At 41.5% G+C, this 25,873-nt stretch overlaps 1 protein-coding gene across 1 annotated transcript in view; it reads right to left on the bottom strand.

The window, feature by feature from the left end:
• LOC144753237 (protein-arginine deiminase type-3-like) overlaps window positions 1–25,873 on the bottom strand; it is a 160,714-nt gene that overhangs the window by 11,874 nt on the left and 122,967 nt on the right. The window contains exons 13-15 of the mRNA XM_078640994.1: window positions 15,464–15,557; window positions 5,814–5,890; window positions 5,584–5,712 (exon numbers count right to left, since the gene is read on the bottom strand). Of these exons, the coding sequence (XP_078497120.1) occupies window positions 5,584–5,712; window positions 5,814–5,890; window positions 15,464–15,557 (300 nt within the window). The remainder of the gene's footprint in view (window positions 1–5,583; window positions 5,713–5,813; window positions 5,891–15,463; window positions 15,558–25,873) is intronic.

Genomic DNA, 25,873 nt, shown 5'->3' on the forward strand with positions numbered 1-25,873 from the left:
ATTAAAAACTTTTCAAATAAATAAATAAATAAAATAAGGAGGCTCTTAAAATAATATTTATTTATTTGAAAAGTTTTCTATAGCGCTGGCTAGACCCAGAGGTATCAGAGCGCTTTACATGAGGATCAGCGAGCTACAGGTATGATGGAATGACAGACGACTTTTTGCAAGAGGTGTCCAATTATACATTAAACAATGATCTATTTATAAGTTCATCAATACTAAACAATATTTAATCATCAAGCAAAACATGCAAAAGCATCATTGATGCATGGGGTTGTATGGCTTTTGAAGGTTGTGTATATGTATGAGGCATTATTGTTTATGTGACCACCCTGGGTTTTGGCAGTGCTTTGAATCTGTCATTTGATTCAATTAAGCATGATAAAAATAAGAGTCATATTTTATATAATGTAGAACCTGTTTGTAAGAGACAGACATGTTGAACTTATGCCTGATCCACAGAACAGATAAAATGACAACAAACCAGACCTGAGACCTGGATTATGTGTTGCTTACTGAGAAATTATAAGGGCGGACATAAGAGAGACACAATAAGGCACGTGGCTGAAACTTTAGAGCTTGTAGAAGAATGGGAATATAAAGTGTATTAACATGGCTCACTATACATTTCCAGGGAAATTGAAGCAGTTCCCACTACTGTAGGTTCTCCTTCACCTGCACTAAAGTCATATGCATGCAACCCATAAGTAATGGAGTTACAAGGATTATCTGACAACACCACTTATTGATAATTTAGAAAATTAATCAGATAAATGTTTATCACTGTTAAAATTCAATTGAATTGTTTTTTTTTTCAGCCAACGCATCTTTCACAAGAAACAACAACAATAAAATTCAGCTATGGAACAATAAAATTGTGATAAAGGATTCTGTCTTCTTATAATATTCTAATTTTTAGCAGTTGTTATTTATATGCTTCTTTTTGGTTGCAACCCCTTTAGGAAGCAAAAATAAGGAGCCTTAAAAAGGAACCAATATATCAAATGATATGTCACTACCTCAAAATCATCATGCAAAGAAACTTTCAACAAAGGCTTCAAGTTTCCATTTCACAACCACATGTTTCCCCACTTTAGTCTTCTTCAATAAAGAAAAAGAAGAAGGTGTAAAGGAAGCCTTAAAATGCCCCCTCTCAATGGAAATGTGAATCAATGTCTTCACTATAATTCCTGGTTAAAGTACTCAAGTAAGAGAGAGTTTACTGATTTCCTCTTTTGCTTCCACAGGATAAAACTCCACATGTAGATACTAAATGTAATCTATGTAGCCCATTATCTATGATTCTATACCAGAAGAGAAGGTGAGCTTTACACTTATCTCCTTTCCATCTGTGACATCAGAAACACTGATTACAACAAAAGTACTGAACCGACTACGCATCTCAAGAATCCAAATAGGTAGAAGTCAATGAAACTTGGTGAAAGAGGCTTTCTTTGTTTTAAGTGTAAGGCAGATTAGCAGGATTTCTTAAAAACTGGGATGCCATTTTGAGAGATACCTTGGTTCTGCAGATGATCAAGGGTTTCTGAATATAATTTCAGAAACGCCAGTCAAAAAAAAAAATTTCTGTACATCTTCATTTATCCTGACAGAAGGAACTTCTTTCAACGTAAATTCCATATCTCTCCAGAAATAGTAACATACTCCAGTTAGAGTATCATCCCCGTCAGGTTTCTGAGCAACATAATCTTCGTGATGAGAAAAGTGGCTTGTGCCTAGTAACAGACATGCCTAATAAAAGAAGTTTGAAGCCTGACAGTCATTTCAAGATAGAAGATTTCAATCTTTAGCTGGATACTCTTTTGAAGAGGACTTGGTTATTCAGTCTAGGTTTCAAGTATAATCGAACAACAAGAGAGTAAGGGTATAAGTATTCGCTCTCTTACCCCTAGTATTAGTATTGGTAATCAACAGGAGAGTGAAACAACATAGAAACACCTCAAGAATTCATGTGAGGGACTAACTGGGAAAGAGGGGTGAGGAAGAAGCACACGGTGTAATTTTAAGAACCCTCACTCACCAACCTAGTGGTGACATGCTTCATCATCGGGTTCCCACTGGAAGGACCTAGCTTCCCTCCAGTGTGCTACAACGCCTGGTTACAGCGGAGCTGGTTCTTGTGTGTGTTGAAGTGATAGAAATACCCAATTGTGCTAAGTGAGTGCAAAAAAAGGGGGCAGTTAAAAAAGCGTAGTTGTGACTGTCAACTATTTTATTAATAGTCCAACCAACACTAGTTAAAAACAGGTGATGAGTGGACTCATAGGTGTAATCTCATTTATTAGAGACCCCTAGTCCTCAGTTTAATCAGATTCGGTCAACATGTTTCTGCTTCTAGAGCCCGAGTCGCTCAGCATTCTTCAGGACCAGTAATGTAATCCTCCGGCGGTATGAACGCGCTAAGGTGCACCCAACCGTGAGGATATTAGTGTGAAAAATAAATAAAAAGTGAGAAGTAAAATGTATTACTTATACTCACGGCAAAAGCCGTTTAGGATTGCTCAGCTATTTGCTGAGGCCAAATACAGGAGGCGCCTGTAGACGCTCTACATGGGCGGACACAGCAGGGGGTTATCTTCACGCCGCGTTATTAGTACGCTGACGACTCCCCTCAAGCTACCTAGCCTGTCACCACCGTGGCCCGGATGAACCAGGTTTCAAGTATGCCTACTTTGCCATCCTAGTCTATGCACCTCACAGGAGATTTTACCAGCTCATATGGGAGTATAATGTCTGGAAATTGTCTATTGTCATCTATAGGCTGTAACTCTCTTCCCCCTCCTATCTGGATCTTACCATCTCACTTTGTGCTTAATAAATAAGTGAAAGATTTCAGTTGGCTATACACTGCAGGGTGGCCTTTGACTATGACTGAATTCATTAGCTCATGTAAATTTGCTCTTATTTTCTCTTATATAACTAACTTATTGAAACTTATCGCCTTCCAAGATTTCCCCTCCCTTTTGTCTCTCCACTCTATATTTGCTATCCTTCACCCACTCTTGTTGACTTTTTCTTTTGTTTGCCTATTTTTTCCTGTTCCTTTTTTCTATCATTTGTAAAGCACTTTGATGCTTTTAGGGATTTGTAAGTACTACATAAACATCAACACAAATACATAAATTTAAAAGAATTGGGCTAAGTGAGGAACTATGTGGGTCAGCACTGGGGATTTGTCTGAAGCGTGACTTATGGCCAGCAGCTAGAGCTTGTTCTCTCTCATTGAGTGAGAATTGAAACCAACCGAGACCACTGTCTACCTCACCTAGCTACACCAGATGTGTTAACATGATGGGTTAGGAGATGGGGCATAACGAGGCAGAAAGATCCAAAAGGATCAATATTGCCTGGGTTCCTGCACTGAGGGACAAACTAAGAGCTGCTGTGATAGTCCTTATATTGAGTTCTAACCTGCTCGAGATGCATCAAGCAGTCTGATAGTAGGCAATTTACTCTGACTACTCGTGATAAAGGAAAGGGTCCATAGTCAGGCAAAATGTTAGGGTCTGCGTTCAGTTGTTTCTATAAAGGTGTAAAAATGACCTTCAAGGTTGCTAGTAAAACACAAGTAGAGAGAAACTAGTTGCAGAGTGCAGTAAGAATTGGTAGAATGATATTTGGTGTTAATTAAACAAAAAAATCAACAAGCACAGATCCGTACGTGGTCCCCAATGTGGTTGAAAGTTGTTCTAGCCCTATCCATGCTTATGACGAGCCCAGCTTGTCATGAGGCACAGTAGAGCTGTGCTCATAACGAGCTTTGCTCGTCATAACGGTCGCGGTCTGCCCACGTGTAATTGATTCCCCTCCTGTGCGGGAGAATCAATCAGTGGGCGAAGTCGTGATTAGCCCAGCTCGTCATGAGCACAGCTCCACTGTGCCTCATGATGTGCTGGTCTCGTCAGGAGCACCGCGGCGCTGCGGCCCCACTCTCCCCCCGTGCCATGGGGGAATTACCCCGCGGCGAAGGGGTTAAATGAACAATGTCATCAGAGAGATGAATATATACCATAACATTGCATGCGTTTACAACACATGCGATTTCAACACGGTCGTTACAATGACCGTGTTGTTACATGGCAGTACATTACAATGCAAGTGGTTACAACACCTTGCTCTAGATGGCGCGCTGGACTTAGGAATAGTATAATTTACTATTCCAACTCCAGTGTGTGCAGCAGTAGGGAAGGTGTTGGAATAGTAAATTACACTATTCCTTAGTTTAGAGCGCCATCTAGAGCAAGTCATTGTAACGACTTGTGTTGTAATCTACTGCGATGTAACAATACGGTCATTGTAACAATCGCGTTGTAAAGGTAACACGATGTAATGACCACATTGTTAAGGTTGTTGCCCCTGAGAGATAGACAAGAGTAGATCATTTGGAATTCAATAGAGCTGAAGAAGTGGATACTAACACAGTGTTTCCTAGAGTTGTTTTTCAGCTCTCTGATTTTGTCAATCTTTGGATAGATCCTCACATAGATCTATCAAATTCTAAAGGCTAAACACTTGCTCATGCTAAAACGGATTCACAAACTTATTTGAGCCATACTGTTGGGAAAACTGTGGCAGTCATGCTCAAGATTTTTTTTCAATGAGTGTACATTTCAAGGGTTTTCTGTCTGGGACCATCATTGCTCCAGTGGCAGTCCCAAAAATAAAGGGACACTGATGGAAATGGAGCCAGATTCCCTCTCTTAAATTGTTTACCTGTGAGGACTATCTGATTCCTAAGTATGGTATTCAAGGCTGAGATAGCTGACATCCACTCCTCATCAGACAGGATTCAATGCAGCAGATAACCATTCTTGTTTTCTAGTCTCAAACCACCATGGCAGTAAGACTTTACAAACTACTTTTGGGTCTCATGTCCTCTTGTCAAATTTAGTTCAAGATTACCCACTTACCATGAGTCCACTTAAGGTTTGCTTGTGCAGCCTTGACATAGAATCCCAAATCTCTGCCTGTGTGCTGCCTGTGTTCTATCAGTAAAGTATGATCAGATATAGCCTACTCCGCCCTGTTTACCCACTAGACTCATTTCACTTGTCATTCCTTTAATAGGCTTATAGTTATAGAAACTAGTGTTGTGTGAATTTTGATTCGTTTTATTATTATTGTTTCTCTGCAAACTGATTTCTTCAGACATGGTAGTTGGCAGTGAAAAGGGATGGACCTGTATACTGCAAGTTAACTTTAAATGTGTTTCACTTGTAACTTCGAAACGTCATGGATGGCAGGGAGGTTTTGTTCTTGAAACAATTTAAAATGAACCCATAGGGCCCGATTTTAACATGGAAAGCAAAACGCAGTCAACTTGGGGATTTACAGATTGTAATCATAGCATTGACAAGGATCAAAATAAATTTGCTAGAGGAAAACTTTGTATTCTCTTTCTTGGGTCCCCTCCAAATCATGCCTCTGGTCTGACTCGTTTTCTCTCTTGTATTCTCTCACTTTGTCAAGGTCTACACGTGTATGTTTTGCTATTGATATAGAGGGGGGAAATTGAGGCCACTATATTCCACATTCCTCTAGTCCTAGACTCTTTCTTACCATGCCTGGGAAGAAGGCATCAGCTAAGCCGCTGCTTCCTAGCTTGAACAAGGCAGGGATGTCGATGATGTCCTCCTCTGTCAACCCAAGCTCTTCCTTCAGGATATCTCTGTTCCAGTCAATGCAGCTCTGACAGGGAGACAAAGGGGAGAGGGTCGGTGGGATCCATTACATCACCAGAGGGATATTGGCACAGCGGAAAGAGAGTACTACCAATTTGAAGAAGTTACCTGCACATGTTTACTTTCCTTCACCATTTTTTTGTTGGACAAGATTTGGTTTATAGTGAATGTCTTCGGTTGTATCCCTGTTGCAGAAAATACAAAGACAAAACATTGCTTTGGCTATGGAGTGTAATTAAAAAAACAACATTCTGCATAATATTTCGTAAGTAAAACAGTATTTGACTGATGACTCCGTGAAGTGGGAATGTATTCCAATGAAGTCACCAGGTCAAGGGACGTTTATCAACAACAATTCTTTCCAGTTTTACGTTCATGCAGACAGTGACAGTCTCTAATCATGTAAAAGGGACAATTTCGTTGACGATTTGTCCAAGCTGTATAAGGGCCTAGGACTCTTTCATGCTGTTTCATGATGCGTTAGAGCGGGATAAGATGGTCTAATAATGTTTTATGAATGGCCAGGAGCCAGGTAACCTAAGACTTTGTGATGTTCAGCAAGTGAACTTGCAGTGTGATTGAGTGTAAATACAACTTCAACAGTGTTAACCACGCCCCTCAACAAGGATTTACAAGAGTCTCTTCCCCAAGGAAGCTTTGATAAACTGACACCAAATATTACATTATACAGTATCATTTCTAAATAAACCTGCTACAGAGCAACTGCTTTTTTTCAGGCAGGTCTGAAGGGCACTCATGAAATGCCACAACATTTCAGGGCCTGCCATGCACACTTGATCTTCCCTCCAAAAGCTATGAGCAATGGGCCAGATATTTCACCCCTTTGCTCTAGTACAGCGTCACCAAATGTGATTGGTGTTGGTTTGGGATTAACGTTGCTTTGCAAAACTTCTTTTGCATTGGAAAGTAGCTATAAGGAGAAACAAAGCAGAGCTATGTGCTGCTTGGCATTACTTTTCTACATCCCATGGGTGGTGCATGGGTGTTCCCATTCAACCACCCTTGGATTTTGATGCAAAGTTCAATGTACTAACATTTGTAAATAGGGATTTACACCAAAAATGTGTGGCTCCAGGAGGCGGGCATAAAGTTGGAGAACATATTTTTTCTCCAATCGTTTTTTAAACTTTACATGTCTGCTGACTGTATTGCACATATACAAAGTTTGAAAAGTTTTAAACTATGTCTAAGTAGATCTTTTGAACTGAAAGGTTATTTTTCCAGTGCAACACCTATGTTAGACACTGCACAGAGACCCTTGCATTATGGGGCTAGGGAGTGTACATAGATCAAGACAGCCGGAAGTGCACCAGGCTGTGGAAGAGCAACAGCACCATATCTTAGTAGATAGTAGTCATGCTCACTAATTTTCAAGCAATGTACCAACTTTGATTGTTGTGCAGCATTGCATGGTGTCTAAGTAAATTTGCCCCATTGTTATGGAACACGTGAGATAAACTGCTAATTTTACAGCAGCAACCAAACGTAGCTAGCAAAAACAGGCAGCTTAACTAATTGGGTATGAAAGCTGACCATTTATCAAAATGTACAAAGCACCTTTCGTTTATACGCATTGTCCCCAGTTTTAATCGCTGTTATCGTTCGACATCAGATTGCTTTTGGGCACATTTTTCTGGGCTGATTGCACAATCGAGAGTAGTAACGAGCCAATGCTAGAGTATGTGATCATGACTGAGGGGTGTTGGTGGCTGTGGCGGGATAGGAGAGATCCGAGATAAAAGGCTGATAAGGCCCAGACAAGATTTGTATCAATAAGCAATCTGTAAAGGAGAAGCAAATATGTCCTCTGCTGCTTTTAAGTGGGTACCAGTTGTACAAGTTGGGATATTCTTTGGGCAAACGTACTCTACCCTGAAAAACTGTGCAGTTTATGTTTATTGGCACAGTGACCAGTGCAATTCTGTGCAGATATGCTGAAATTGTATATGTGTGTGTGTGTGTATATATATTTACTCACGTTGTCATGTGATCAAGGCTCTCAGGAGTCGAAACGTTATGGGGGCAGAACAGCACAAAATAAAATAATTAGCATCTATTACTTGGTCCGTGTCTGCTGTGGAGTGGAGGAGTGGCGCCGACTGAGCTGCTGGAGCTAATTATATATATATATATATATATATATATATATATATATATATATATATATATATATTCACTGAAAAAACCATAGGTTATAGACCATATATAGTTAGGAATTAGCATTTACAAAACCTTATTTTACTCACACAAAACCATTGAAATTCGCATATATAGTTAGTTGCACTAACTATATATCACGCACCCGCAATCCACTGCTGATCATGTCACATATTACATCATTCATGACATGGTCAGTGACATCACTGATGACATCACTGATGACATCACTGATGACATCTCAAATGACATCTCAAATGACATCACTGATGACATCACTGATGACAACATCCAGTGACTGTATGTTTCTGTAAAGTTAAAATATGTCTTACATATTGAAGAATGAGTGGATGTATAAGTGTCTGGATGAAGGATTTAGTAGGTGCATGACTGACTGTATGAGTGAGTGATTAAATGTGTCTCACTGAGTGCATGGGTTAGTGACTAAACTGTCTTAATTTGTGCATCATTATGTCTGTTGATCTGTAAACTGCTGCATGTGTTGATCAGTAGCTATATGAGTAACTATATGGGTTATTGATTGGTTGCCCAAGTATTTGTATGGGAGACTGAGTGTGTGTGTGGGTGGCTGGGAGGTGTATGACTGTGCATAGATGTGTGAGCAGTTGATTCACTAGATGTATGGGTTCAAAAGTGCATGTGGAAACAGCTGTATGGGCGGTTGACTGTGTGCATGAGTGTATTGGTGAGTGAATGGATATCTCAGTGCTACATGTCAAAGTAAGTACATATGTAAAACACAGTACATGTGAGAGTTGACATATATAAATAACTGTGCATAAGAGCCAGTGAATGTGTGAGTGGCTGTATGGATCATTGTGAACTTGTATCAGGGATTGTATAAGAGAGTAAATATGTGTTAGTATATGTTTGAATAAGTAAGGTGTGTATAACTGTATAGTTGAGGAAATTGAGGTGTGATTGATTCTTTGCATGACTGACTATGTGTGTGGTTAACTCCATGGATGAGTGACAGTCTGTGAGTGTCTGTTTACACTGAGTGTATCTAAGGTTATATTAGAGTCTGAAGAGGTTCATCGTATTATCACATGAATGATGTCATCAGTGATGTGATCAGTAATGTCAAATGAGATGTCATCAGTGATGTCATCAGTGATGTCATTTGAGATGTCATCAGTGATGTCATTTGAGATGTCATCAGTGATGTCATCAGTGATGTCATCAGTGATGTCATTTGAAATGTCCTCAGTGATGTCATTTGAGATGTCATCAGTGATGTCATCAGTGATGTCATTTGAGATGTCATCAGTGATGTCATCAGTGATGTCATTTGAGATGTCATCAGTGATGTCATCAGTGATGTCACTGACCATGTCATGAATGATGTAATATGTGACATGATCAGCAGTGGATTGCGGGTGCGCGATATATAGTTAGTGCAACTAACTATATATGCGAATTTCAATGGTTTTGTGTGAGTAAAATAAGGTTTTGTAAATGCTAATTCCTAACTATATATGGTCTATAACCTATGGTTTTTTCAGTGAATTTTCAAGGTTTTGTAAATGCTAATTCCTAACTATATATGGTCTATAACCTACGGTTTTTTCAGTGAATATATATATATATATATAACATTTCTATGGCAAAATGAAACCCCTCATTTTGTTCCTTTTCAAATTAAATGTATTAAGTGTTACCACTTTATTCCAATCAAGATGACTTCAGGTGTGCCATACTTTTGTCATAAGTAAGACTGTTAGCGTTCTAGTTGTTCTTTAGAACACTCTGGGACATTCTGTCATTGGGCTATAGTTGGGCTACATCTGGCTGATATTTGGGCTACATTTGGGCTCTTTTGTCTCTATTGGCCATCTTGGGAGACTGCATATCAGAATTTTTTTAATGAAATATAAGAGGATTTGAGAAGTCACTCAAAATGTGCCCTAATTTTTCTTTCTTCAGCACTAATCATAATTTCTATGGCAAAATGAACCCCCTCATTTTGTTCCTTTGCAAATTAAATGTTTTAAGTGTTAACACTTTATTCCAATCAAGATGACTTCAGGTGTGCCATACTTTTGTCATAAGTAAGACTGTTAGCGCTCTAGTTGTTCTTTAGAACACTCTGGGACATTCTGTCACTGGGCTATAGTTGGGCTACATCTGGCTGATATTTGGGCTACAATTGTTTTTTTTGTCTCTGGTGGCCATCTTTGGGCTACATTGGGCTACATTGGGCTACATTTGGGCTCTAACACATATATAGCCCAATGTAGCCCAATATATATTTTTCAAAGTTAATTTTCGTAAAAACCACTGGAGCATATATCTTGAGACATAGCAAAGGCACATTGGGCTACCAGTCCCTACAATTTTGCCAAGTTTTGTGGAAATCCATTCAGCCGTTCAAGCTAAAAGTGAGTCCAACCGCCCTATGGAAAACTCAATGTTAAAAACACGTTTTGGGACCCCCCCTTTTTTCTTGCCTGCTTGACGAAACCCCCCCAAACTTTCAGGGGACGCTAGGAAACAAAATGTGCCATTTTCCTGAAAATTTCAGCCAATTCCGTCCATCAACGCCAAAGTTATTCAACATAGAATTTTAAGAAATCCCTATTCAAAAAAATCCTAACTATATATACCTACTGGCGACTGCCAGTAGGTAATATATATATATATATATATATATATATATATATATATATATATATATATATATATATATATATATATTCACTGAAAAAACCATAGGTTTGACACCAGTTATAGTTAGCTGGAAATTTTACTGACATAAAACCATTGTAATTCCCACGTTATAGTTAGTTGGACTCACTATAACTCGCGCGCCCGCAATGCACTGCTGATGATGTCACATATTACATCATTCATGACATGGTTAGTGACATCACTGATGACATCCCTGATGACATCTCAAATGACATCACTGATGACATCACTAATGACATCTCATATGACATCACTGATGACATCACTGATGACATCATCCAGTGTCTGTGTGTTTCTGTAAAGTTAAAATATGTTTTACATATTGAAGAATGAGTGTATGTATGAGTGTCTGGATGAAAGATTTAGTAGGTGCGTGACTGACTGTATGAGTGAGTGATTAAATGTGTCTTAGTGAATGCATGGGTTAGTGACTAAACTGTCTGAATGTGTACATCATTATGTTTGTTGTTGTGTAAGCTGCTGCATGTGAGAGTTGTCATATATAAATGACTATATATAACAGCCTGTGATTGCATAAGTGACTGTAGCTATCAATATGTACTTGTATCAGTGATTGTAAAAGACAGTAAGTATGTGTTAGTCTATGTGTAAATAAGCAAGGTTTTGTGTGTATAACTGTATAGTTGTTGAAATGGGAGTGTGATTGATTCTTTACATGACTGACTAGGTGTATGAGTAACTCCATGGATGAGTGGCAGTGTGTGAGTCTCTGTATAGGTGTATGAGTGCATATGTTGTTCTAGTATTGATGAGTGACTGTATGTATGAAAGATTGTATGGGTGAATGAGTGGATGTGTGTGTAGACCTAGAAATCAGTGAGTGCGTATGTGGTAAGTGGTTTTACTGTGTCAATGGTTTCAGGAATGGTAGTTTGTATTTAACACTAGGTATATCATGTGTTAGATTAGAGTGTGAGGAGGTGTATTGTATTATCACATGGATGATGTCATCAGTGATGTCATCAGTGATGTCATTTGAGATGTCATCAGTGATGTCATCAGTGATGTCACTAACCATGTCATGAATGATGTAATATGTGACATCATCAGCAGTGCATTGCGGGCACCCGAGTTATAGTGAGTCCAACTAACTATAACGTGGGAATTTCAATGGTTATATGTCAGTAAAATTTCCAGCTAACTATAACTGGTGTCAAACCTATGGTTTTTTCAGTGAATTTAATAGGTTTTTTAAATGCTAATTCCTAACTATAACTGGTGTGAAACCTATGGTTTTTTCAGTGAATTTCATAGGTTTTTTAATAGCAAATTTCTATAGCTATGAAATATAATATTTTTTATAATGAATCCTATATTGTATATTTATGTAATACTATTTCTTTTATGTATATTGTTCATGTTTATTTATTTATTTTTTTTGCCCTGGAGCGCTCCCGGTGCGCGTACCGGTGAGCGTACCGGTAAGCGCAGTCTTGCGGCGCGCCCCGGTGCGCGTACTGGTGAGCGTCCCGTTAGCGATATTTCCGCGAACAAAAACATCATCGTGACGTATCGCGTAGCCGCGTGATGCGTCTTATGACGCACGGCGTAAGCGCATCCGGAAGCGCCCGAGCGCATGCGATCGCGCTACGTAAGCGCCCCCGGGCGCGCACCCGGGCGCGCCCCGGGGTGCGTAGCGTAAGCGCGTCGGGTCATGTGACCTGAAAATAACACTTTTCATTGGTTCAGAGCAGTTTTTTTTTCCAAATGATGAGAGCCCCCACCTTTTTTCCTCATTCTCACTTTGTACTTTGACTGAGGAAGACCTGTTTGCAGACCTGAGAAATGGCTACAGTAGCAGCAGGAGCATCTCAACCACCACCACCACCACCACAAGGACCACCACAACACCACAGTGGTGGTGAAGAAGAAGAAGAGGAGGAGGAGGAGGAGGAGGAGAGGCAGTTCCTGCCTGAAGATAATACCCCCTATAAACCTAAGGAGCACTTTGTGTGGGAGTTTTTTAAAATCCCAAGGGGTGCAAAGAAAGTAAATGCTGCAAAAGTGACATGTCTCATCTGTGGCACTGTACTTTCCAGGGGGAACCCTGCAAAAAAATATTCATTTGGGAACCATACAATGCTTCGCCATATGCAACGCAGGCACCCAAACAACTATGCTGCGGCAGAGGTCAGAGAACTGACCAGAAACCCTCCCCAATCTTCTCCCAGCACCTCCAAAAGAAATCAACCCACTCCATCGGGTCCAGAGACAAGGGAGATGGTCCTAAATATCCAACGCCAGTTTGGAGATTCCAAATAATTTGGATATTTTGCGGGACTACAATTTCCTATGGGGAGCAAAGCATCAAACTCATCAACCGTGCTGGAGACAACCACAACTGCAGAAAGAAACCTTAATTTTTTCCTGATTTTTTTTGCTCCAGTTGAGCCGTTTACAATTCCCTGTTTTTTGTTTGTCCCCATAAAAACTAAAAAAAAAATATAAAATTGTTCATAAAAGCCAAAAAAAGTAAAAAAATGTTAAAAAAAACAATAAAAAAAATATAAAACAACAAAAAGAATAAAAAAAACTGTTCTTTTTAGAACTACCTCCAATTTATAAAAAAATTCTACATTTTTAAAAAACTCTGTCATTCTTTTTTTTCCAGGGTACGCTCCCCGGTACGCTCCCCGGTGCGCGTACCGGGCACTCCCCCCGCGAAAATCGAAAACATTTATTTATTTTTTTGCCCCGCGGGGCCCTTTTATGGTCCCCACATCAAACCTAGGGGGTCAGGGGGGTCTACCCTGCCCCCTTTTGGTCATTTCCCTCTTTGTTTTTGCCACCTCTTGTGTCTCGATCCTACCGAGACACAAGATGGCGGCCGCTCCGGACTGTTTGGAATGTTGACAGACACCCGAGAGCCAATCAGCTTTCCGCTCGCGAACTCGAGTAGCGCGCTGGTACGCGCCCCGGTGCGCGTACCGGGGCGCGCTTATAGTTATATATTTTTTTTTAACCTAAATTACTCAAAATCCACTGGAGCACACATCTTGAGACATAGCAAAGGCACATCGGGCTACCAGTCCCTACAATTTTGCCAAGTTTGGTGGAAATCCATTCAGCCGTTCGGGCTAAAAGTGAGTCCAACCGCCCTATGGAAATTAACATGGGGAAAACACGTTTTGGGACCCCCCTTTTATCTCGGCCCCTGCTTGACGAATCCCCCCAAACTTTCAGGGAAGGAGCGGAGCGGAGCTGGCCATTTTCTTGGAGAAATTCAGCCAATTCCGTCCATCAACGCCAAAGTTATTCCCAATAGAATGTTGCGGATTTCCTATGGAAACTAGGTCCTAACTATAACTACCTACTGGCGACCGTCAGTAGGTAATATATATATATATATATATATATATATATATTTATATATATATATATATAAACCTACTGGCGGTCACCAGCAGGTAGTTATAGTTTGACTTGCATATATCTTTAGCGCTGTATGATGATTCTTCATGTAATTTTATAAAAAAGAGTGTACCAGTGATTCTTGTTGTGCATGGAATGTTTCGGGGTGATCAGTCAAGCGGGGGTTGAGAAAAAAGGGGGATAAAAAAATATGTGTTTTCCATGTTAATTTTCATAGGAATTCTAGACACGACTACAGCCCGAACCGCTGAACGGATTTACACCAAATTTGGCAGAAAGGTATGTAAATCCATTAAGTAGTTTGGGAGATATTAAAGAAAAAACGAATTTGTATATCTAGAGGCGCGAAGGCTCTGCAAACCCTCCTGATCTTGTACTGTGATGTAATTGTCTGCCAACATTTTAACCAGGAAGTGTTGGCAGCCATCTTGGGACGGAAAAAAGGTCAAAAAGAAAGAAAAGGGGGCAGGGTTTGAACACCCTGACCCCTTAGCTCTGGACTCCACCCAAGAAAACAAAATGTTTTTTTTTATTTCACCCAAAAGCATGGTGGATCTGTGAATCTGGTGAAAATTAAAAAAAAACAAGCACAGGCTCCTGCGCTTGTTTTGGGAAAAGCCACTGGGTGGGCCAGGTCCCAGGGCCATGGTTTAAAAAAAGGAAGGGGGCCCAAGGAGCCCCTCCGGAGGCTCTTAGAGCTCCGAGGACCACCTCCTCCCGGGGGCCTTATTTATTAAAAAAGAGGGGGCCTCACAAGCCTCGGTGACCACCACACCTAGGAGCTAAATACCCAGCAATAGGAGGCTGCGCAGACCCCCGAGCCCTTGGGACCCACACCATCCTAGGGCAAAATAACATCTTATGGGGGTCCGATGACCTCCCGTGCCCCGGGGACCACCACCTCCCTGGGGCCAAATATTTCTAAAACAATTGGAGAGGGCCTCCGCGGCCACCCCCATCCCGGGCCTTATACAGGCCCAGGGACCACCACCTCCCCGGGACCAGCCCATAAAAATGTCATGTGATATGTCATCAGTAATGTCAAGAGTGATGTAATGTGTGAGGTCATAAGCAGTGCATTGCGGGGGCATAAATTACCATTAGCTCATGTAAATATAACTGCGGAACTTCCATGGTGTTGTATGAGTGAAATCTGAGCCTAACTCATTCACAATTATGGATTAACTGAGTATATTTAACAAATGTTAAGCACAGTTAGTAAATGTAATAAATATGATATCTTGATAATAAATACTTCTTGCGTCTGTCCTTCCTTAATTAAGTTCCCCAGATTAGCAGAAAAGCAAAACGGGAAAGCTGTTGAAAACTATATTAAACATGATGCACATATTTTTCGGGGTGCAATGTCTTGAATCTTAGTGTTCGTCCATAGATATGCATAAAAATATGAACTATACTATATATTCAGATATTTTTCTCTCACTTTGCAGACATTACATCCAGTATCGCCTTACCCTGAAACATTACAGCATCCCCACATCCCTCCTTCTTCTTCTGCTGAAAGAGCCGGTAGCAGGCAGTCGTACTAGCCAGGAGCAGCCGGAAACCCTTGGCAAAGAGAGAAGACCAGAGTTTAGAGCAAGGGAGTAAAGAACTGTATCTTCAGATCGGAAGTTTGGGAAATAGAGCACTAGCTATCAAATTTCTAGTGGAATGGGGCATGTTGATGGAAGCTGACCCACACCACAAAACCACTTTAGTGCTGGCTTTAAAGTTACTTCCCAACAGTGGGCGGGAAGAGTTTGCATCTGGGTGGGAGCATTCTCCACAGAGTAACAAAGTACAGTGATGTTGCATCTGGGTTTGAGCATTCTCCACAGAGTAACAAAATACAGTGATGTTGCAAGTGGGTGGGAACATTTTCCATAGATCAACAAAATACAACGATGTTGCATCTGGGTGGGAGCATTCTTCACAGAGTAACAAAATACAGTGATGTTACATATGGGTGGGAGCCTTCTCCACAGACTAACAAAATACAGTGATGTTGCACGTGGGTGGGAACATTCTCAGCAGAATATCAAAACACAGCCTTGTTGCAAGTTTGTTTAAACCTTTTCCGGGATAGAGTACAAAGAAGGACTGAAGGCTCTGTTGTGTTGTGTTTGTTGAGGAAAGTGAAGCAGAAGGGCAAATGATTGTGAGTGTTTCTCTTAAATGGGTCAATTGAACCATGTAGTAATCAGCAAGACGAACAGAATAAGCCTAAATGGTTTACAGACTCCTATGGATAGTCAAAAAGAAAGTCTAATATTTGCATGTGATTTGGAAAAAAGTGCCATGCAAGTCTAATTAATACTTGAAATAAATATATTAATGAGAGATTTTATAGCTGTATTAAAAACAATGATCACAACACACAAAGCATTTAAAGAAAAAGCACATTTATAATGCTGAGCTTTTACAAGAGGTGAATCGAAAATGCAAGTGCAGGTACTGAGGAAGCGTTGACTACACATAAGGAGATATTCAAAGTAGCAGGATGAATGAGGAAATGTTGGACCAATCCATGCACTCTCATACAACTCAACCTGAGCAAGGTACTTGGCTATGATCTGTGAGATCAATCTAGAAGGATTTACGCATTGTTGGAAGAGTTCTCTTTAGATCTGGAGAGGTGATGTTCCAATACCTGCTTCTCATCAGAAATGTGACATTACCCCAGAAGGCACAGTTGCAGACTGGCATATGAACCCAGTCAGGCCATGAATACATGATGCTGTTGACAGGTAAGGTGTCATAGTGAGATCAGACACAAGGAATGAAAGTTTGATGCACAAAAGACAACAGCCAATTTTAGGAGTTTGTCACCTCGCTTATCACAACGGCTATTCTATTTACAGCAGCAACTGCTATGTCTCTCACCTCAACATTTATTGTCTCACTCAAGAGTGAGAGTTCGATTTGTTTTATCCCAGTGAAGTTATCCATTTAGGATGGCAGTTTGTGTTGCTTTATTCTTCAAAGTTTCATCCAAAATCTACTAACCTGCTACTGAGTCCCTGCAGTTGTATAGAATCTGTGTCATGCTAGAAGGGTGGCGTTAGATCACTAAACTGTGGGTCATATTAGGGCACTAGGAATATCTGTCTGCAGCATCCATGTTCGAAGAAGACTTGGTACGGCATCCATGGGCAGATGGGAATGGTGCATCGGCCTTAGGGATGATTACTTTAAGTTCCTCATTTTATCAAACGTAATTGGAATGATTTATTTTCAATTTACAATAAACTGAAATTAACCAAAAAAGTGTTTATGATTTTTTTTAATTATATCTGAATATTGTTGGGTGATGTTTTCCATAAACAAATACAGATCGTTTTATATACAGACAATAACACTGTAGTACATAAAACCTTCTTACTGTGTGTCGGCAGACCAAATAATTGAACACAAAATACTCCACGCAATGCAGAGATATTTCTGTTAATTTCCCTTTTAAGTTCAGCCTAGACAGCGCTTGCACTTAAGTGACCTGTTGAAATTGCTTTGTGGAGTTCCAGCTCCACTTATTGCTTGCCTTTGTTTTTCATTTGTCTATTTCAGTTTTCTTTAAAAATCATTGCTTGCTAGTGGTCAGTCCTGCCTCTTTGTCCCTCTTCTTTCTCTTCCGTTCCTCCCACGCAGCAGGGACTAAGTACTGTCTCATTACGCTATTGTTTTTTATGTGTTCTTTGTGTAACTATTTTTTTCTTTGTTTCCTGCTCTGTTACTGTTTGCCTATGTTCAGCTTTGGTTCCATATCTGATTAGCTGTAACTATTGCATTTCTCCCTTCCACCTCCTCTTAATGCCACAGTTGTGATAGTGCTGCCTCTGACTCTGTGCCTCCCGCTCCATTGGTTGTATTTTATCAGCCGTTTTGCAATTATTGATGTATACCATCATTTGGGCTTTGTTTGGTAGGATATAACTTGGGGTTTGGTCTTTCTTTTAAGGGGAATTGGGCCTGTTCTTTTTACACACACGTTTCATTTTAATTAAAAATGGGGAGAGCCAAAGGCGAGATCCTGCCCCACTAACATCTCCCCGTTACTGAACGTGAAGGAAAGGTGGAGGCAAGAGACTTGCTGTAGCTTTCCACTCTTACCCACTAGTATCAGCCTCTCCTTCTGCGCTCCTTTACTTCCAGCCTCTTTTTCTCCAGAGTCAGTTTTCACGCAATGTTTACTTTTTTTCACAGTTTTTAATATAGCCAGAACTTTTGTTTACACTGGTTACATTGATTGTCTTGCTTCAGAAACAACTGCGCTCCGTTGACGGAATTATTTTTTTTATCACACTCGGCATTTACGTTTTATATTTTGTGAGAAACGCAGTGGTTGTTACTTTGTCTTGTCTCCTAAACAAACGTGCTTTGGTGACGGCATTTTTTTTCTTTTTGACACACACGGCATTAGCGTTTCATTTTTATTAACAATGGGCAGAGCCGATGCCGAAACACTGCCTCACCCACACCTCATTGCCACTCAATGTAAAGGAGAGTAGGGAGAGCATGTGGTTTAACAACTAAGGTGGTCGACTTTGATGCTGGGGAACCAGGTTCGAGTCTGGCTGGAGACCCAAACATCCTGTGATTCTGGGCAAATCACTTAATCTCCCCAAACCTAGAAATTAATGTGCCCTTATGTAACGTAACTGGTGTTATTTTCAAAGCTCACGTTCACCACTACAGGTATCTTGGCGCTGATTATCAGATGTTTGTTTTTACCCAACTCAATGGTATTCATTGTATCGATCTCAGATGGATGAAAGGCTGAATGGACCTGCTGGGATTTGAACCTGTGACCATGAGGTCAAAGACATGCCCCTCCAGTAGACACATTAGTCCACTGAGCCACCAGACCTGGCATCTCCAATACTCCACTCCAATACCCTCGAGTCGAGTTTGAGCTATACAAAAGTGAAAAAAAAAGTTACAGGGATTTTGGGATAGGTACGGCTGCTCATGAACGCGTCTTATAGTAGTTATGTTCAGTTCTATAAGAGAACAGAAAATCTGATGCATCATTATTTGATCAAAAGATATTTGCTGACATACTTGGGGTTTTATTTTATTTTAACTTTATTTTAAACATTCCTTAACGACAGTGGGTTGTTTTTATTTGCTCACCGCTTAGCTATTTGATGAGAGTTTTAGAGCTTGCTCTGTGCTAATGACGGCATTGAGGGCTATGATTGGAGGCCTTCTGGAATGACTATGGTATATATTTTGGGTCTTCGCTTTTGCATCCACCCTTAAGTAGCACTTCTCTATAGAAATTTGTGAACCGGGATTGGAGGTAAACCGATGAATGAGAGTTAGTTTGCTCTCATAGGTCTGTATTCAACGTTTGTTTGATGAAGAATGGACAACATTGAGGCTTGATATTGGAGATTGTCTTTGTCCAATGAACATGCTAGTTTAATAGTTTCCTCTCTGGTCCGCAGATAATGATTTTGTTTTTAATACAGCTATAGTAATGATTTTGTGTAACCATAAGCAGCATAAAGGTTTGTGATTGGAGGCTGTCCTTATTCAGCTTTCTTCCTTTGTTTTCGATCTGGAAATACATACTTTTATTTATTTAAATTACAGAATTGAGGCTTGTTATTAGATAGTGTTCTTGTCTAATGAGAGTGCTTTCTTTCCAATACTCCCTCTGGTCCGTATAGAATAATTGTTTGCAGTATGAATGTTGATACAGGGATATGGATTGCTGGTTTAAAATTTATTTTTGGATGCATTCATTGGTCACAAGGTTCAATAAATACTTTGGTAACAGCACTTTGGTGGTACAAGAAGATCTCGCGTAGAAGGAATGTTGTGTCCTGTTTAGTTGTAGTATTGAGAATTCGAGCTAAAAGTCTTAACGTGAACATAATTATTGTATTTGGAGTATTCTAGATACAGCACTGTGCTGCAACGGTATATTAATTGAACTGAAGGTACTAGCTCTGTTTTTATATGAATGTTGTGGCAAAATGGCTAGAGCGGCCGATTTTGAAGCTGGAGAACCAGCTTCAAGTCTGGCGGGAGGCTCAAACATCCTTTGGTTCTGGGCAAATCACTTAATCTCCCCCTGCCTAAAACTGAATGTGTCCGTCTGTAATGCAAATGGTGCTCATGTAAAGCACTCTGATACCCTTGGGTGGAGTTCGCGCTATATATAACTGCAAAAAGAGACTTTTTTCCAGAGTTTTATACAGCGCAAACTTGACCTGAATTTATCAGAGCGCTTTTACATGAGCCCCAGTTGCATTACAGGACACAATAATTATTTTGTTTTGTTAGGCACGGGGAGATTAAGTGATTTGCCTCATTACCAAGAGACAAACCCAGTTCCCCAGATTTAAGATCAACCGCCCTAGCCGTTAGGCTACATCCTCTCCCCACTTGCTACAGCTTTCCACTCTTACCCGCTAGCATCAGCCTCTCCTACTGCACGCCTCCTTCTCCAGCCTCATTTGCATCAGAGTTCGTTTTCACATGATGTTTACTTTTTTCTCAGTTTTCTATATAGACTCCACTGGAAGGCATTGGAGTGCATTAAAAAACACAACACTTACATTGTACAAGGGCATGTTCATTTTGCTTTAGGCACGGAGAGATTAACCCCCAGATGCATCAAGCATCCATTTTGCGATTCCTTATTAGCGAAAAATAAGGAATCGCTAATAAGGAATAGCAAAATGCTATCCAAGAAGAAATCACTTTAAAAATAGCGATTTATTAAAATTCCTTAATTGCGACTCGCAAATTGCGATTCGCAATTAAGGAATACCTCACAATTCATTCCTATGGGCCTAGAGGCCCATAGGAATGAATGGGAAGCCATTCTCAATTTGCGATTCGCAATTATCGAATTACAAAATGAGAATGCGATTTCAAGGGTGCAGGGGTGTCAAAAGGACACCCTGTGCACCCCTGAAATTGATCTGTGCACATATGTTGCGCACACATGCCCTTAGGGCATGTGTGTGCGCAACATGAAACTTTGAAAAATGCACTTTGTTGATTTTTCAAAGTTTTTGCAAATTACCATGAAGTTGAACTTCATGGTAATTTGCGAGCCCTATTAGCGAAATCACTATTTTTTAAACTTTCATGGATTGTATTGAGATTCCTTAAATGCAAGTAATCGAAATTTAGCGAATTCTTAATTTGCGATTTTTGCATTTGGGATGATGCATCCCAAATGCAAAAATACCAGTCGCAAAGGGGCAGATTCTGAGAATCTACCCTTTGCGAGCGGTTTTTAGCTTCATGCATCTGGGACTAAGTAACTTGCCCACATTCACAAGGTGGTTGTACTTTTTTTTGGGAGGCGGCACATCTTTCAATCCCATCTGTGCACAGTGCCTGTCTGAGACTGCTTCGTCTGCTGCCCCTCTCCTCCAGTCTGCCCTCTTTGAAGCAGCCGGCTGTGCACGGAGCATAGCACAGGCTCCCTCTGTGCATTGTCTAGCACCGTGCTCCTTGCAGCACACACTTGTTTCAAGCTGCCCGCACGCCACACTTTATTAGCAGATAAAAATCATGAAATTAGCGTGACTGATGACTGAAAAGGATATTCCGAAAATTATTAAGTATTATTGGTGGCATGAAGTTGTCATTGCCAGTATGATACTTTTTTTATTTGCTTTTGTCCAGGAGGGATGCTTTTGGGCACCTATCTTCTGCAACAAAAATGGGCCTGATAAGTTTTAACTTATGCTGCCAGCGTGAGTCATGTCCAAAAAATCCCACATTTGGACCCAATTCCCTTTAGAAGGAAACTTGGGAATGAAGAGTTATAGTCCCATCATTAACTAAAGACAGCTGACTGACAGGCGTGGGATCTCCTTGTGATACTGCGCAGTCTCGTTAGCAGACACCGGTCAAGGAGACACAATGTCAGCCTACCCTGCATGAAGGCATTGACAGGAGACATTCATTTAATAATGATGGACTTCAGCCAATCCTATAGAAAGTGCCACAAACATAACCTGCCACATAAAATGCACATCTCACACTCAAGGGCAGTCTTATTCAAGGGCAGTCTCAGTGGTCTCTAGTGATTTCTGTGACTTTGAGATATAGAGCTTCCTCTTCACACATTAGCTTTTGGTCCACAGCCCACAAATATCACACATGTTATGTTATGTTAAAAAGGATTTGTAAAGTGCGCAGCTACTCAACAGAGTGTCCTGGTGCTGAGACAGAAGATACAGAAACCAGACAGGAAAGCACTGGTACCGGGGTGTCGGCCAGTACACTGTTCGTTGGAACAAACAGGTTTTCAGTTGTTTCCTGACAGCTAGTATGTTCGTGGCCTGCCTGATCGGAATAGGCAGCTGGTTCCAAAATCTAGCCACTTGCACTTGAAACGAGCGTCTGGCGCGGTGGGCTCTGAGATAGTTAGGTATGACAATTACATGTTGGTGTGCTGACCTAAGGGATCTGCCTGGGACGTAGTGTGAGACTCTGCTGCGGATGTAATGAGCCCCCATGCCATGCAGAGCTTTGAAAGCCAGGACCAATGCTTTGAAAAGAATTCTGCATCCGACAGGCAGCCAATGCAGATTCTTCAGATGGTGAGAGATCCGGTCTCTAGGTCCGAGTCTCAGGACTGCCCTGGCAGCCGCATTCTGTACGACTTGAAGTCTATTCAATAAAAACTCTGGTAGGCCCAAATAAAGGACGTTGGCATATGTAGTGACCTGACAGATGGGCGACTGGACATGAGGGGACACTAGGACCCTGTGGGTCATGAGGGAGGTGACCAGGTCACCAGACACCACATCCTGTTAGGGAACAGGAAGAGGAGGGACACAAAGAGGACTGACCAAGGGGACAGGACGTGCTGAGGCAGGCTGCTGCAAATACAATAAAGAAGATTACACACACACTCACCTGTGTCCTGTGCGTGGTATGGTGGCAGTCCGGCTACAAGGACACGACAACTGGCGACGAAGGGAAACGAGCCGACGCGCAGATCGACGCGTGGATCGACATCTGCATGCTGACCTTGCCATCAGGAGTAACCAGGTGCCCACCCTGAATAAGCTGTTCAAAAAGAAGAAAGGAGGAGAGGAGCGATATCGGAGCCCACCCGACCGCCTCTGAAGCAAGTGAAGGAACATCTGCGGTAAGCGCGAAGCTTCGAAATTAGACGCGCGAGCTCTCGCGAGAGGCTGAGAGTCTCGGCGGCCATTTTAGATCCAGGCGGCTGGCCCAATAGGAAGCGAGAGTGTGGTGGGCGGCCATCTTAAGGTCAGGCGAGAGCGAGATTTCGAGCGCGAAATCTCGCGAGAAGAGCAGCGGCCATTTTAAAGAGGACATCAGAAGAGAAGGCCATTGGAAACAACAGAGCAGCCATAACAGAGTCAGGCAAAAGAAGAAAAAGAAGGAAAAGACTGAAATAAGAGCAAGAGAAGCGAAAAGACTGAAACAAGAGCAAGAGAAGCGAAAGAAAGGGTCATAGAAAAGCCAAAAAAGTGCCGACGTAAGCACCAATGGAGCAATAAAGCACAGGCAAATACAAAAAAAAAATAATAAAAAGGGTAGGAGAAACAACAAAGAGTAAAAGTCAGAAGAGTGCCAGGAAGAGCACAGGAAGCAACGAAAGAGTGCCAGAAAGAGCACCAGAATAGAAGAGTGCCGGGAAAGAGCACAAGAAACAATAAAAGAGTGCCTGGAAGAGCACGGAGTACAGAAGAGTGCCAGGAAGAGCACAAGAAGCAACAAAAGAGTGCCTGGAAGAGCACGGAGAACAGAAGAGTGCCAGGCAGAGCACGGGAAACAACAAAAGAGTGCCAGGAAGAGCACACAAAAGAGTGCCAGGAAGAGCACAGAAAAGAAGAGATAGCGACGGAAACAAACAAAGAGTGCCAAGAAGAGCACAGAAAAGAGAAGAGTGCCAGGAAGAGCACCTCAAACAAAGAGTGCCAAGAAGAGCACAGAAAACAGAAGAGTGCCAGGAAGAGCACCTAGAATAGAAGAGTGCCAGGAAGAGCACATACAATTGAAGAGATGGCAGAAAGTAAACGAGAAAGAAAGAGTGCACAATACAGAAGACCGCCACCATTGAAGTTGTCTGAGCCACAACTAGGAATAAAAGAACCAACGTCACTAGAGAATACCACGTCGCTAGCAAGAGCGGAGGCAAGAGCGACAGCACACGCTAAAGAAATGGAGCGAGGAAAAGACAAAGGAATGGAACAAGATCGCGCGGGCAGCTGGAAGAAAGACAGGAATAAAAAGGCCATGAGGAAAGACCATGAAGGAAGACGCTACAGAGGTGGATTTGAATTTCCACATCGAGGCCCATGCCTAACATTTGGCCAGACACGCAAGAAATGGAACGGTAGAACTGAATATGCCAGCGCACGCCAAGGAGTGCAGCTCAGGAACGACAGAGGAAGACAATGGAGATTGCAAGTGTCAACAAATAGACATGTTGAAACAGGAACAAGGAATTCATCCTCAGAATCGGAAGAAGAAGAAGGAAAGACTGAACGACTCTATCTTATGACGGATGTTACCACAGAATTAACGGATGAAGATAAAAAAGGAAAAAGAGGGTGCCTGGTGGACAAAAAAATGAAAAAGACAGAGCACGTGACTATAGGTGGAGGATCACACAAAACAAAGTTTGTGTGGGACAGCGGTGCAACATGTAACATCAGGTGTATATCGGAATACGAAAAGATGAAGAGAAAGCAGACGTTGAGACTGTCCCGAGTTGAGGGTCTAACTTGGGGGTCACGGAAACAAGTGACAAACATTGGGAAATTAACAGAAGAAGAGACACATGAAGACCAAAAGATCAAAGAGGACATTCATGTGCTGAAGGGCTACATCCCGGCGCCATGCTTGCTGAGGGGTCTCATGGCCATGCCAGAAAAAAGAAACATCCTAAAAGAATACCCCAAGCAGCGCACTGAACTGACTGTAAATGCTGGCCCAGTGGGACAGGGAGCAATATTGGCACAACACAAAGCAGGAAAAGATTCCCCAAGACACATGGTGGCATATGGGAGCAAAAGTCTATCAAACATAGAAGAAGGACACTCCCAGCCGCGATACTCCCAGCCGGAAAAAGAGAGCTTGGCGGCAAGATGGGCGTGTGAACGCTACCACATGGTCATCCACAGAAAGCTGTTCACAATCATAACAGATCACCAAGCACTGATGATAACATACGGACACCCAAACGGAAAGAGACTGCCCAGGATAGAGAAGTGGGGGACAAGGCTGATGGATTATAACGTCAAAATGATACACAAGCCAGGGAAGGAACACCACACAGCAGACGATATGTCAAAGAAAACCCTACCACAAGTGTCCCAAGCGACAACTATGGCGGAGGAACATCTAAAGTTTGCATGAAAGAATAACACACCGGCAACGATAACAGTAAAGGAACTAGAACAAGAGACAAAACAAGACATCACCATACAGACCATAATGAAGGTGACCAAAGAGCAAAGGTGGAGGCACAACAACAACAACAGCAGCTGGAAAAAAAAAGTATTGAAGGAAGAGCTGTTGGCGTTCAAAAAGATTAGCGAAGAACAATCAGAAAGCGAGAACGGAATAGTGATGAGAGGCACCAGGATAGTAATACCACGGACGCTGAGAAGAAGGAACATGGCGCGGGAAAAAGTAAGGGTCCCGGGACGTGACAACATGGGAGAAGAAAGTGTGATGTACTGTCACATCTGCCAAATAACGGGGCCCACATCAAAGCAGAAGCCACTGCAAATGTCCGCACTTCCAAAAGCAGCATGGACAGAGCTGGCAGCTGAGCTCTACGGGCAGTTGGAAACAGGAAATTACCTACTGGTAGTAAGAGATGAATTCTCCAGATTCCCCATAGTGAGACAAGTGGCTTCCATATT

The sequence above is a fragment of the Lissotriton helveticus genome, chromosome 5_1 (genome assembly GCF_964261635.1).
Source record: "Lissotriton helveticus chromosome 5_1, aLisHel1.1, whole genome shotgun sequence".
Taxonomy (NCBI): Eukaryota; Metazoa; Chordata; class Amphibia; order Caudata; family Salamandridae; genus Lissotriton; species Lissotriton helveticus.